Here is a 14228-nt window from a genome sequence, read left to right on the forward strand (position 1 = left end):
TTTTGGAATTTTTAAAAAACTCAAAAGAATGTTTTCTTGAAAATCTCAAAAACAGCCATTATTTTTTTAAATATATATTTTGAAGACATCATTTTACTAGTTGTGTGCAAAATTTCATAATGGGACAGCAATGTGGAAATTAATTTTTTTGTATTGTAATGTGAGTGAAATTTGATAAATTTGTTGGCTTCTATGTTAAAACCATAAGCTTAGTGGTTGATGTTCAAGTCTTCATATTAATCTATTTATAGTTTTTGTCAACTTTACTGGTACCACCACTGTACCAAAAATTATGAATTACTGAAAAATCAAGGTTCAGATCATTGGTTGATTTGACATGGAATGACCTGTGTGGTATATAAAATTGCATTTTAGGGTTACAATGGTGAACATAACCCTAAATTTGATTAAAAAACTATACTTATTACACAAAATAAACTTTCCTCTTCCATGAGCACATTTATGTAGTTATCCGAGTATTAAGTTTATATATGTGTAAAGGAGTCCATTTTTTGCTTCTCAAATATTTACAGTAGAATTAATAAATTTCCATGATTTGCATAACTGCAGGATAATTCAGACTTCAGAAAGTATTACGTCGGTAAATAAACTCTGAATTTCATGTTTAAGAGTTCATTTCACACTTTTCAGTTCATTTCGTGACAAATCATGGTAGGAAAATGGATCTTCCACCTTCCAAAAACATGAATAATGAATATTAGTGTGTTATTTCACATTTCATGTTTCAATCAAAAACTAAATATGCATGCCTCTATCAATCCCTTAACATTCTCAGCTACTCATGGCTAGTATTGTGTCCGCCATCATCATTTGCAACAAAATAAACAAGAATTTTCTACAAATTAAACAAAACATTAACGAGGGAAACAAACCTTCCTCGATATTCCTGCAGATGAGTTACATCTTGAAGTAGCCCAAAATATCCCAAACGGTCACAATGGAAGACCAGAAGGTCAGGGAGCATATGCAACAACTTGCACCCATCCTGGTTCCAACCACCAATCCCACCATGCATTTCAGGATCCCACCACACCGGTGAGCTAGTCATTCCAGTACCCACAGATGTCCGCAACATAACAAACACAGGTTCAGTGAGATTTTGAACATTAATGTCAACTGTAATAAAGAGAAATGTAAGAAATATCAATCAAGAAAAATGATTATATTTGACAATTGAAACAGGCTCATAACAATGTCACATTTTGCCAAAAATGAATTTTTACGTAGGAAATAAATGTTCTTTGTCACTCTTGTTCTGGGTTTGGAGGTGGGCTCCAAAATTTCCCCTGATGGACTTAGAAACAACAATGCATGCCTGAGTAAGGTAAGTAGGTAAAGTTTCCAATGAATATAGCACCGTACAATGAAGGCACATTTAGGGGATGTGTGGGAGTAGGGCCCCCCACATTCTCAATCTTGGCCATTTTGGAGGTCGTGATCAGCACCATGCTTTGACCACCTTACCCATTGATGTGAGTCCCAGAGCCGCTTTATGTGGGGACAAAGCAGGAAAAATACCAGTGAATCGAACCTGGCTCTCTCAGGTGGCAGTTATATGCCCTACCGACTAGACCACCACAGCTCATAACTAATGGTCTAATGAAATATATGCAAAATGTACTATTATGGGTTAAACTGTTGTTTCCTTACATTCTTTTTTTATCTGTTTTGAAAATGACAATCTGTTGAATTTCTTCCCTTTCTTGTAATAAGTAAAAAAACAAATATCACTCTTACTAGAATACTAGACTATTACGATCATCATTTTTTTTACTTGTAAGTTCAACAGGGTGGGTGACCTTTTGATCTAAATAGCTACCACCTTCTGGCAGTCCCAGACCAGCCTTGCTAAGAAAGGTGTATATTTATTTAGTAGTGTTGAATCATAAGCATTTTTTTACACTCATATCAATTACATCACTTCTGTTATCAATCTTGATCAGTATTGTTTTGATTGATTGGGTTATTTTACTTTGCATCTGTCAAGTTCGGCTAATCACGAAGATGAGGATGAGTGATGATGTGATGAAGTGACACTCACAAAGAACACTCGTCCGCAAGCTGGGATTCGAACCTGGGACCCCTGGCATCATAGCATTTTGTGCTAACCACTCCACCATAGAGGCCAGCTTGATCAGTGTTGTGAAGAAGGTACCAGTGACTAAATGCACATCTGCCTGGGCATATGCTTATGTACCTCATTGCACTGCAAAGTTGTGTTATTTACAAGAACCGTGCTAGTTAGTTATGTGTACTAAGGGTATCTTCATTTATTGAGCTATCCTGTTATACACTGGTAATGGAATTGTGTCTTATTAGTCACTGTCTGGTGCAATGTACAGTGCAAAAAGTGGTATTAATAGTGAACCCAAGCACCTAGCCATTTGTAATGTTCCTCCATTAATGCAAGATGAACAAATCAATCTTTTAACAGGTGGAGGTGAGGAAAAAGGGATGTATATAAAGTAATCTACCTTTTCAATTGTTTATAATTTTATTCGACTTCCTGAATAGTCACATTAGATCAGATGGAAAACCTTGCTACTGCTTACCTAATTTGCTTCCTATTACACAAGAGGTCACATCTCTTCTATCTTGTTCAAGAGGATCAAGAAATATTCTTGGGAAAAACTTGTTGTTCTTGTAGACAGAAACTAAAAGCTGACTTGTAGCAGATACAGATATTCCCTGCATTTCAAGTTGATAAAACAATGACCCAGGTACTTGGATGGATGCCTCTATCATCTAAAATTAAATAAATTTAAAAATGACATTAATATATGTATATAATATCAGTGCTTGAAAAATTTTCTTCAAAATTAGGTGCCAGCTCTGGAAATCAGATACCAGGAAACTACCTACTAGCAATTGTGCATACTACAGAGTGTTTCAAAAGTCGCACAACCCAAACTTTGAAAATATATATCATGAAAACCGTAAGAGGTATTTTACACCAGTTTTTTTGCACTAAACTATCACTGGGTTAATAAATGTATGTTAGCATGTATCCAAATAAAAGCAATTACATTATTTTAAAAAAATATTGTTAATTTGCTGAAAACATCTGAGAATTGATTTTCAACAATATATACCAACATAGAAATTTTCAGCAAAAAATGCAGTTTCGACCACGATTCGAACACGCGTCTCTGTTATACCGTGCCATTGCTCTAACCACTGAGCTACTGAGCCGGCCTGGCATCGCCTGATTTTTTGCTGTCGCTGTTTTACCTGCGTGGAATCTTCTCTGCCAGTGCTACCGCAACGGGATCTGTTGCCTTTGAAATACAGGGTTATTATAAATGATGGACCCATTTTCAAAACATCATATTTATTGAGGTACAAATCCAAAGTGAACAAGCTATATACCAATGGAAAGAGGAAGGTTCAAAGTTTGTTACCACAATGTTTGTAACTGTTATAAATGTTCAATGTGGCCACCATTGGCTGCATGGCAAACATCGACGCGGTAGCCAAACTCGTTCCACACACGCGTAAGCATATCTGCTGACAGAGACGGTCCTCTCGCGAACTCTACCGGCCGCTTCCGCAACCACCACAGCCCGCCGGCCGCTGCCCGCCAGAAACTTTGAACCTTCCTCTTTCCATTGGTATATAGCTTGTTCAATTTGTATCTGTACTTCCCTACCTATGACGTTTTGAAAATGGGTCCATCATTTATAATAACCCTGTACAGTAGACTTCGACGTTGCCTGGTTCCTCCCAGCGTAGAGATGTTAATATTGAAGATCAGGCACACACACAGGAAATGTACTACGTAGAAATTTTCGACGCGGTAGCCAAACTCGTTCCACACACGCATAAGCATATCTGCTGACAGAGACGGTCCTCTCGCGAACTCTACCGGCCGCTTCCGCAACCACCACAGCCCGCCGGCCGCTGCCCGCCAGAAACTTTGAACCTTCCTCTTTCCATTGGTATATAGCTTGTTCAATTTGGATCTCTACTTCCCTACCTATGACGTTTTGAAAATGGGTCCATCATTTATAATAACCCTGTACAGTAGACTTCGACGTTGCCTGGTTCCTCCCAGCGTAGAGATGTTAATATTGAAGATCAGGCACACACACAGGAAATGTACTACGTAGAAATTTTCAGCGAAAAATGCATTAACATCTCTACTCTGGGAGGAAACAGGCAATGTCGAAGTCTACTGTGTTTCAAAGGCACATCCCGTTGCGGTAGCACTGGCAGAGACGATTCCACACAGGTAAAACAGCGACAGCAAGAAATCAGGCGAGGCCAGGCTGGCTCAGTGGTTAGAGAAATCGTACGGTATACCAGACACCCGGGTTCGAGTCCTGGTCGAGCTTGCATTTTTCGCTGAAAATTTCTACGTAGTACATCTTCTGTGTATGCCTAATCAATAATAATAATACCAACTCTTAACAATTTGTGGGATCATTTGTTGGGTGTTTGACTAGTCGTAAAAAGTTGCTTTGTGAGGTACAGCAGAAGCAGGGGATTTTTCTTGGAAAACCTCTTGCACATGAGTGTAAGAATGAGTAGTAAAATACTCTTCAGCAATGCACGCGAGCTGCTCCAAAGAATACGCCATCCTGAATCAATTAAAAGAACAGGCACAGTAACATCGAAAGTGAGCGAAGAGAATTCAGTGTAACCAGAGGCAGACTAGGATTCTCTCAAGGGTCCAATTTCGGCACAAAATCTTTGTTTATGATTTTTCACGTAAATGTATAGCCAATACTTAGGCAAATGTGGTGTGCGTCTGTTGACAATATTTCGACCTGCTAGCATTGCCATATATGTCCCAAAAATGGCACTTTTTCACTCAACCCATAAAATCGCCAATAAAAAATCCATCAAATGTTGCACATGACCAATATTGGTCGCAAATGATAGATTGACATGTCATTAGACATCTAATTATGACCCTTCGATAATTTCTTACGTATTTTTCTCATTCAAAAGTGCATTTCTGGAAAAATTTTAAAGCTGCCTTCCACCAGTTATTAATTTACCTAAATTTTCTGTACGGAGAAAACTGATAATTTTAAGCATTGAAAAATATCTCAATGGATGAGACTTTATAATACAGAAAACCCGGTGTAAATATCTCTTACGGTTTTCATGATATACATTTTCAAAGTTTGGGTTGTGCAAATTTTGAAACACTCTGTATAAGAGCCTGAGCATCACGGTATTCAAAACATCGCTAAATCATTCGAGAAAACAGGAAATGGGGTGTTGGGGGACAAAGAGTAAGAAATTATTACTGATTCTCTGGAATGTTCACAACGTTGATTTTTAAAAAAATCATTTGCTAACTTACGATGTACTGCAATTTGAACTTAGAATCATCAAAATTTCATACATATTACAGCATAAGATCACAGTCGCCAGGCTGAAATTTTTAGTCGCCATGGCGACCAGGATTTTTCGAGCCCTGTATAATATAATATATTAATATATATTTTGTTGTTAATAACAACAACCTTAATATTAGGGATGGGTCATTATTATTATTATTGCATGATAAAGGCATATCAGTAAAATTCCAATAATTTTACAGATTGATATTTCTATAAATATTGCACCAACATAATTACTATAATGAATATTTATATGTATACAGAACTTTTTGCATATGATTTCCACACTGTGTTCATTTATTATTTTTGGCACATATTATTTTGTTTTAGACAAGCTATAAAGGAGTTAAAATAAACTTGTAGCCTATGATAAATAGACCCTAGTTTAATAAATTGATGATGCCTGTTTGATACAGTTGAAATAAAGTGTAAACAGAAATATGTGCCAGATATATAGATCAAATACAGTAAATGTTCACATATTAGGGATATGACTGGACTAACTGGTACTTTTATCATTATAACATGATATAACAATACCATAACAATACCAGTGGATTCAATATAAATAGAATGTAATTTAGTGCAGATTCTGTTACTGTTTTTTATCCACATAAGTATAATTCATGTACCTTGTCTAAATATACAGGGTAAGGAGACCAGGAAAAGTCTACTGTTCTCACTTGGTTATATACATTAATTAAGCAGGTGAACAAACCATTGTAGTTCAGATCGGATCAGCAGAAATCAGTTACTGGTAAATTTTATATCAGTACCAAATTGGTATTGGCAAAAACTTCATACTATATGAAATATATATGTGTATATTTCATATAGACATTTACTCCCTAGCTATTAAGGAAATGAAACGAGTGCTAGAGTTTACACACTACTTAGATTACTGAAAGAAAAAGCTTGAGCTGTTCTTAAATGAAGATATGCTGTAGTCACACCCCCTCTACTTAGAATTTCAGAGTTTCTTCATGTACAAAAGAATTCATACTGCTGGTCAAACAAGGTAATAGATTCAATTTCTATGACCTGCGATTTATAGTTTTTCTTCTCCTCCTCCTGTACACTGGAAAATGTAAAATTGAGGTTTCACTGTATTTGGAAACAATACTGCAAATATCTAAGCTCGCATAATATTTACACAAGAATAGAATTGTTGGAATTACTAACCCTATCTTGGCTTCCTGCTAGAGTGCTCCGGTTGCTGGTAAAGCAATGGAAGAGTCTGCCTGAATCAACATCTACTTGGGAATACCACGTGCAAGTAATTCCTGTAAAGCTTTCTTTCTTGAATCTGAATTCTTCCACTGCCATGTTGATCTGAAAGTAATGATTTTTAAAAAAGGAATCTGGACATGCAAAATGGGACTTGTATGTACAAATTCAAAGAAAGAAAACATAAAAGATAAGACACAACTTGAAGAAATTTCGAAAAACTATCTAATTAAATCAGTTGTGAAGCAAACAACTTGATAGAAACAATAACAATTTACGTATATACAATTCCACAAAAGGTTCTGCATCAAATGGCATTTTTGTGAATATAATTAACTGAACTGCAAGATATGGTAATATAAAAACGTGAATCTTCATCTGAAGAAGACCCTGTTAGAGGGTGGAAACGTTACATTTTTAGTGTATATTTTTTATACAATAAATTTTGCCTTGGTTAACATTTTAATGTTTTATTAACATGGAAACAAGGCTCAACAGTGTTACCAATGGTAATATGATTCTTAACACACTAAGGCTGGGCTAATACTAGTGTACAGTTCAAGCTTCGTAAAATATCAGTTCAATTTGATCAATGATACTGGTCGACACATTTCTGGAGTTAGAGTATCTTACAAAGATGTGCAAAATGCCACACATCTTTTGCAGGGGCCAAATTACCCATAAAATTGTGCAAAATGAAGAATTTTCATTAATATTCACCCACACTTAATCGCAAAAGCCCATGGATGACTATTACAATTAAGAATCTATGTTTAAATCAATTGGGTATAGGAAGTAATGTCCTGCCTTTAGCACATACCTATTATTGTCCTGTAGTCTTCACATCATACAGTTTCATTAAGAGGCTGGGCAAGATTATTCAACTTGAAAACACATTTAAATGAGTTTAAGAAAGAGGTGAAAATAGATCCAGGTAAAACAAGAAAGAAGTTCTCCAATCTCCAGGTGAAACCACATGGTGCAGTGAACGGTAGAGGGCAATAATACACATAAGCCAACAACACGTAAGAAATAAGTTCATCTTTGTGTAAAATATTCGCCACTGATTTTGTAACATGCATTGTGTTTATGAATGTTTCGTTACAGTTGTTTTGAATGAAGTCTTTGTAGAGAAACTTTTTAATGTGCATGAGCAACATTTTCACAGAAAACAAACTCAATCGTCTAGTGTTTAGGGAACTTCTTATGACTCAACATCCATTAAAAAAAGTAGGAACGGAACAGACTAATTGGTGCTGTCAGTATCAGCTGATATAGGCATACATGCGTACCAGTTTCAAATTTTACTGATCAGATATATCTATAAATATCTAATATTCAGTGCAATATTCTGTCATTTTGCTATATTTTTTATGGATATAAACATATAATCTCCATTCCATACTTTTTAAAAGTAAACGTCCAAATATGTAGCTTATTTTGCATTGCAGTCATCTGGTAACATATATTTATTAATGAGTCATTGAATTATTCAAGTTCATCAAGAACAATTTAGAATTTTGTATTGGATCGGTAGAATATTGGTTATCCATATCGGTAAATTATATATTGGTACTTTATTGGTATCGGCCAAAAAATCATATTGGGCCATCCATACAAAAAGTATTAGTAATTCAGTTGTGTCAATATTTACCTTGTGAGAAGATGGAATGTGCTGCGCTACTGTCTCAACAGAATTCACAAGCCTGGAACAGGAAGTATCTTCTAACTGTGCTGACACCAACAAGTTGCTTGGTAACCCCATCCCAGTACTAACTATATCCATCACAACTGATCCAAGCTGAAAGATGATACATAAACAGTGTGTTTAAAATGCTGTTTTAAAACTGAAGCAGTAAAAACACTAATTTCACAGATTGTAATTCACTTCTTCCTAGCATGCATTTACAGTGGAATCTCGATATTACGTTTTGCAGGAGACCAAGCTGAGAAACATTAAAATGAGGGAAAATGTAAAATCTGGAAATGTAAATCGGGGTTCCACTGATATTTCATCACAGATCTGACGCAGGTTCAATCCTCACTGCTGACAAAAAAGAAATTTGTTCATCTGAAGATGAGAGGAGAGGTGCTCTCTTGAAATACAATCTAAGAATAAGTATAGTTAAAAGCACCAGACAGTGGACAATGTGCAATTAGTAGTATTGCATCTAAACAGTGTAATTTCACACATGAGTTAAATATGTGAAAAAGGGAATACAAAAGCAATACAGAACAAAATCTTACATCTTGTAACTATTTCTTTAATTATTGAATAAATAGGTGGAAAATGAACTTTGAATTGCTTCATTCTGTGCTATTCACAATCTTTTATGCCAGCTTCAAATCCAGACATGAGAACAATTTTCCTCTTGCTTGTTATTCATTGTACTGGTAATTACATACATTAAATAAGGTTGTGAATAATCATTCAGGTTTTCATGGAACATTTTCTTGCATATCTGATGAGTAGATATCAGCTATTAGTCAGTATTGGTAATTTTTGTATCACCATTTTACTGGTATCTGTAGTTTTTATATTGGTCTATCCCTAGTGTCAAAGGGATGAGATAGATTAATTGATGCTCTTAGGTATTGGCATATAATATAGGTGCATACATATTTTCAGTTCCAATGTCTTTTTATAAGCAACCTGTAATTTAGTGCAAAATCCTGCTATTTTGTTATCATTATGTACATACAGCATAATTAATGTATCTTAGTTTTGCAATCTAAAATTCTGAATAACAAGTTTGTTTTTTTAAGGAAACAAACATACCTTACTTTCATGCTTTGCCTTACTAAGAATGTTAACAATTCATGTTTCGGGAATAAAAGACTCAGTTGAAAATAATTAGACATCAGCAAGTTCATAACTTTTTCCGCGAAACTTACTTGTAAATGTTATATCAACATCTATGAAACTTACTTGTAAATGTTATATCAACATCTATGAAACTTACTTGTAAATGTTATATCAACATCTATCTGAACATCAACAGCGGTCGGGTTCAACACATTTGGCTCCTGCTACTTTAAAAACTTCTTCTCAGTGCACACAGCAGATGAACTGGCTACACTAGCACTCCTAGTGACACAGGGAAACGACAGGAATAAGAAGCCAGCCCGGCAGGGAAGCAACGAGTTTCCAAGCGGATGATGGCAGAGGCCACCGACATTAATAGAACCTCTACAAGTATGTTTCTCGGAAAACGTAGTAACTCACGTCTAATTATGATGTTAACACACTATTAATATTTTACATGGAATATCTATCATTTAATATTGGATTGGTAGAATATTGATTACAACCAGTATCAGCAAATTTTATACAAGCATTTATTTTATGTCAGTCTAAGTTTCATATTGAATCATCCCTAAAGTTTGTACACATAGACTTCATACAATTGGCAGATAATATCTAGTAATGAATCATACCCAAAGAATCCTCGCCAAACACTTACCTCCTTTTCTTTTGTAAGATACTCCAAATAGTTCTCAATTGTCTGTGATATAAACACTACATCCATTTTGTCTTTAACACGACTAAGATTGGCTGTATAATTTCTCAGCCTTTTTGCATTTTCCAAAACAGTAGTTTTTAATACACTAGGATCAATCTGAAAATTTTAAAAGAAAGAATTTCAATTAAATTGAACAAAATATATTGGAATCATAATCACGCATATTATTATGGGCATATGGAAAAAAAATTGTGGGAGCACTAAAAAAAAGTAAAAGTAACGTGCTCCCCTGTGTTTTGCACCATGCCATGAAGGCGTATAGGGGTGTGGGGTTAGGGCCCCACACTTTCTTGATCACGGCTGAAGGTGAGGGTGATGTGATCAGCACCATGCTCCTGGCCACCTTTACTCCCCAGAGTTTCCTCGAGGTACCCACTTTATACGACTCTGGGTGGGCACCGGAGCCACTTGAACAGGTGGAAAATATCCAGGTTTTCCCCCGCCAGGGATCGAACCTGGGTCTCTCGCATGGTAGCAAAGTGCAGAAAATAAAATATACTGTGAAAATGCAACATCAGGATCCTACAGTTGAAAATTCCAAATCTTGACAAGGATCTCTAGTAATTAACTTCACCAGTTAAAGAATGATATAGGGGAGTGGGGGAATAAGAAATACATGGGGTAATAAGAAACATGAAAAATTAGCATAGCCAACAATTTTAAATTTCTAGCTTTGATAATTTTTTCTTGCATAGTTGGTTACCCAATGTACCCAGAAAAAATAATGAACTCAATTCTGCAATAAAAAGAGCACACAAAAATTATAAAATAATTGACATTTTTTTAACCTTATTACTTCAATAGGGGTAATAAGAAACAAGCTGTGTATTTTATGCATTCTATCTATTAAACTGGCTGGAGTAAAAAGATACACTCAAAATGTGTATCTTATTTACCCACAAAATTTTGCTGCATATTTTTTAATATTTTTTTACTACAAAGGAATGAAAATGCTAGAAAATAAATGTAATGGCAAAAATTTTTATACAGCTCTATATTTTCAAAGCAAAATCAACTGACATCTTCAAATGATTATTTCCAATAGGTAAAAAAGGTAAAGTGCTCCCCTGTGCATAGCACCACGCCATGAAGGTTTTATGGTAAATGAACAAAGACTAAACAAGAAAAACATATTTGTGACTTTATAAGGTCCTTCTTCTTCTCTGCATATAGAGTTTTGATTCAAACTAGGTCTGAGCGACTTAAAGTAAATGGTCTGTTTCCGTTTAAAGATATAGGGCCACACAAGATAAAGTCTTTATATGGATGGCTCAGTGCCACAGGTGACTAAGTGCCATTAACCAAGTTTCGAGAAAACGAAGGGTAAAGTTAAGATGAAATTTAAAATTCGGTGTGCTTTCAGCGAAGTAGATTAATATGTATTTACCTTCCAAGAGGTCATCTCGCTCTTAACACGGAATCTTTCAAAAATTATTGTTATCTAGTAGTATGAGTAAATTGTTTTTGAAATCACTGAAAAATCATAGTCATATGTGGCACAATATAACTTTTCATATATAAGCACATACGCAGTTGTTAGTCATGTGTGGAGCACAAAACTATGAAAGAACAAAAAACACAGACATCAGTTATTATACAATAGTCAACATTATTAAAAAAATTACTGTGAAGCAGATTCTCATGGAAACATTTATTACATCTTAAGTGCTAAATACGTGAAAACGATATTAAGTAAAGTATCTGAACAGGTTGCACAACTACTATGATTATTAATGATGCGTTATGGACATAGTTGCTTAATAGTTCATTGATAGTAATACCGACACAAGGCTGTCTGAAAATGAAACCGTACAAAGAGCCACCACGTTTCTTGTGACCCTGGTTAGATATCTGTGCTATCTTCATCCTCTTCTGTTGCTGCAGCCGCTGTTGCAAGGTGTCTGTCAAATTCATGATACACTGGAGGTATGTACTTCAAGAGCTGCAACAGATCCTTCTTTTTTTCAGATGTAATCTTGCACCCTTGAGGGTACAAGAGTGGTGTAGTTCCCTTAAATCCACTTGGACGGCCAACTTTCGTCTTCCAGAGATAAACAAGCATGGGATTCACTTTTTGGAAGTTATAGCATGCAGTGAACATCAGTGGACTGTCTTTGCTGAGAATGATGTGATGCATTTGCACTTTTGTTCCTGCGCTACATATTTTCCTGTTTTTCCAGCTTTCTTCCGATGTCTTCGAACAGGGGTTACCATGATTGATTCCATAATGAAAGCATTTTTAGCGACCATTCCAAAGAGTAAAACTGGCGATAAATGTCCAGACGTCTTTCCCCAAGGTATCCAAGTGTTATAGTTCTTTGAACAGCAGCATTTCTTATCTGCTATTTCCTTAGCTTTAACAAGCTTTCCTCTTGAGGACATATAACGCCACTCCACATTCTCTCAGTTTTTCCTAATAATTTTTTATGACTACCAGGGTTTCTTCTCAGTTTTCGTCCACTGCGTATTTGAATTCCATCTCGAACGCCAAAGATAAAGAGTAATCAGTACTACTTCTCTGTACCAGTTAAAACACAAAATAAAGTGGAATCCACACCCAATTATGTTCCTACGTCACATAAGAATAATGTCCTGACGTCATGGTTAAGAGAAGTCAGTTGTCTACATTATGTCTACTCCTCCCCCAAAAAAATATGTCCAAAATGTAACACAGCATAGCTCTTATTACTCTTTGCTTCTTGTGTAGCTACTAACAGTGTTGGCAGCAGAGTAGACTATGGTCCCATACTAACTATTTACAAAAACTGCATACCTGGATTTTTCTAACCACCAGCACCAAATTTTAAATCACTGCAGAAAACAGACATACCTGAAACAGTACTAGAACTTTCTCCTTCCGGCTGATAAGTTTTATCGACGTCACTAGCACCAGAAATGTCTTGAGTCTGACAAGTGTATATCCATCACAGACTCCATCTTAACTCACAATAGTCATGTCTGGCGCACGACGGAAAGTGTTTGTTGTAGTGCCACACTTGCTCGGTGGTGGCAGCACGTTGCAGATAAAGTATGGTCCTTGGTCATGTTTGGCACACACAGAATATGTAATTCTCCACCAATTTCACTTCATAACTCAAAATATCCCTCGGTGGCGCTTAGTCACCTGTGGCACTGAGCCATCCATATACACTTTGTATGTCGTGGCGAGGAGGCCAATTAAAAGTACCCGAAGGTTCTTTGAGGAACTTGATTATGCAGCTGTCTTCTTGCACTTTAGTAAATCGTCCCACATACCAGCTGATGTCATAGTAAATGGCATGGTATCGTTCTGGCATAATAGTATCTGTTTCACTATCTTCTCGATCTTCACGAGATGACTGTTCTGCTTGCCATGATGAGAAATCAAAGTTGACATAATCATCCTCATCATCATTCAGAAGATTAGGGTCTAATACATCAGTATCTTATTACCCCATTTGCTTCACAATAATCACTCTTTATTTTTGTGACAGAAAATTAACAAAATACACCAGAAAGTCCTATCTTTTGTCCACAGAATCACGTAAAAATATCAAGAATGTATACTCTGTAGTTACTATAGAAAATAATATTTGTGTGAAAACGCTACTTTCCCATGGAAAAGTTTCACACAAGCATAAACAAATGATGGTAAAGGTAAAGTGCTCCCCTGTGCTTAGCACTACGCCATGAAGGCGTATAGGGGGTGTGGGAGTAACGCCCCACACTTTCTTCATCCAGTTGTGAGTGGGGGTGATGTGATCACCATCATGCCCCTGACCGCCTTTACCCCCCAGGGTTTCCCCCAGGTACCCATGTCATTCGACGCTGGGTGGGCACCAGGGCCGCTTCCGTTCCCGGATTTGAACCGGCCGGGGATCGAACCCGGGACCTTTAGCATGGTAGTCAGACACGTTACCGACTGAGCCACCGCGGCTATTAATCTTAAATATAACCACAATCTTCTTGATTATTTCTTTTACAGTGATAGACAATTAATGGGGCTAGCTTGTGAATTTTTTTCAAATTTTTACTTTCAAAAATAATGAAAAGAAAAAATAAGTTTCTTAATACCCCTGTTTCTTATTCCCCCACTCTCCCCTATTTATTCTTCAAAATCAAT

The 14228-nt window shown here is 36.2% G+C and overlaps 1 protein-coding gene across 2 annotated transcripts in view; it reads right to left on the reverse strand.

The window, feature by feature from the left end:
- Positions 1–14228, reverse strand: part of LOC145998608 (adhesion G protein-coupled receptor A2-like) — a 51355-nt gene that overhangs the window by 15480 nt on the left and 21647 nt on the right. For both annotated transcript variants that reach the window (XM_083135071.1, XM_083135063.1), the window contains 5 exons: positions 10067–10222; positions 8257–8403; positions 6558–6707; positions 2574–2766; positions 894–1137 (listed from right to left, as the gene is read on the reverse strand). In XM_083135071.1, coding sequence (XP_082991197.1) covers positions 894–1137; positions 2574–2766; positions 6558–6707; positions 8257–8403; positions 10067–10222 — 890 coding nt within the window. The remainder of the gene's footprint in view (positions 1–893; positions 1138–2573; positions 2767–6557; positions 6708–8256; positions 8404–10066; positions 10223–14228) is intronic.

This window comes from Lepisma saccharinum, chromosome 1 (assembly GCF_977018435.1).
Source record: "Lepisma saccharinum chromosome 1, izLepSacc3.1, whole genome shotgun sequence".
Classification (NCBI taxonomy): domain Eukaryota; kingdom Metazoa; phylum Arthropoda; class Insecta; order Zygentoma; family Lepismatidae; genus Lepisma; species Lepisma saccharinum.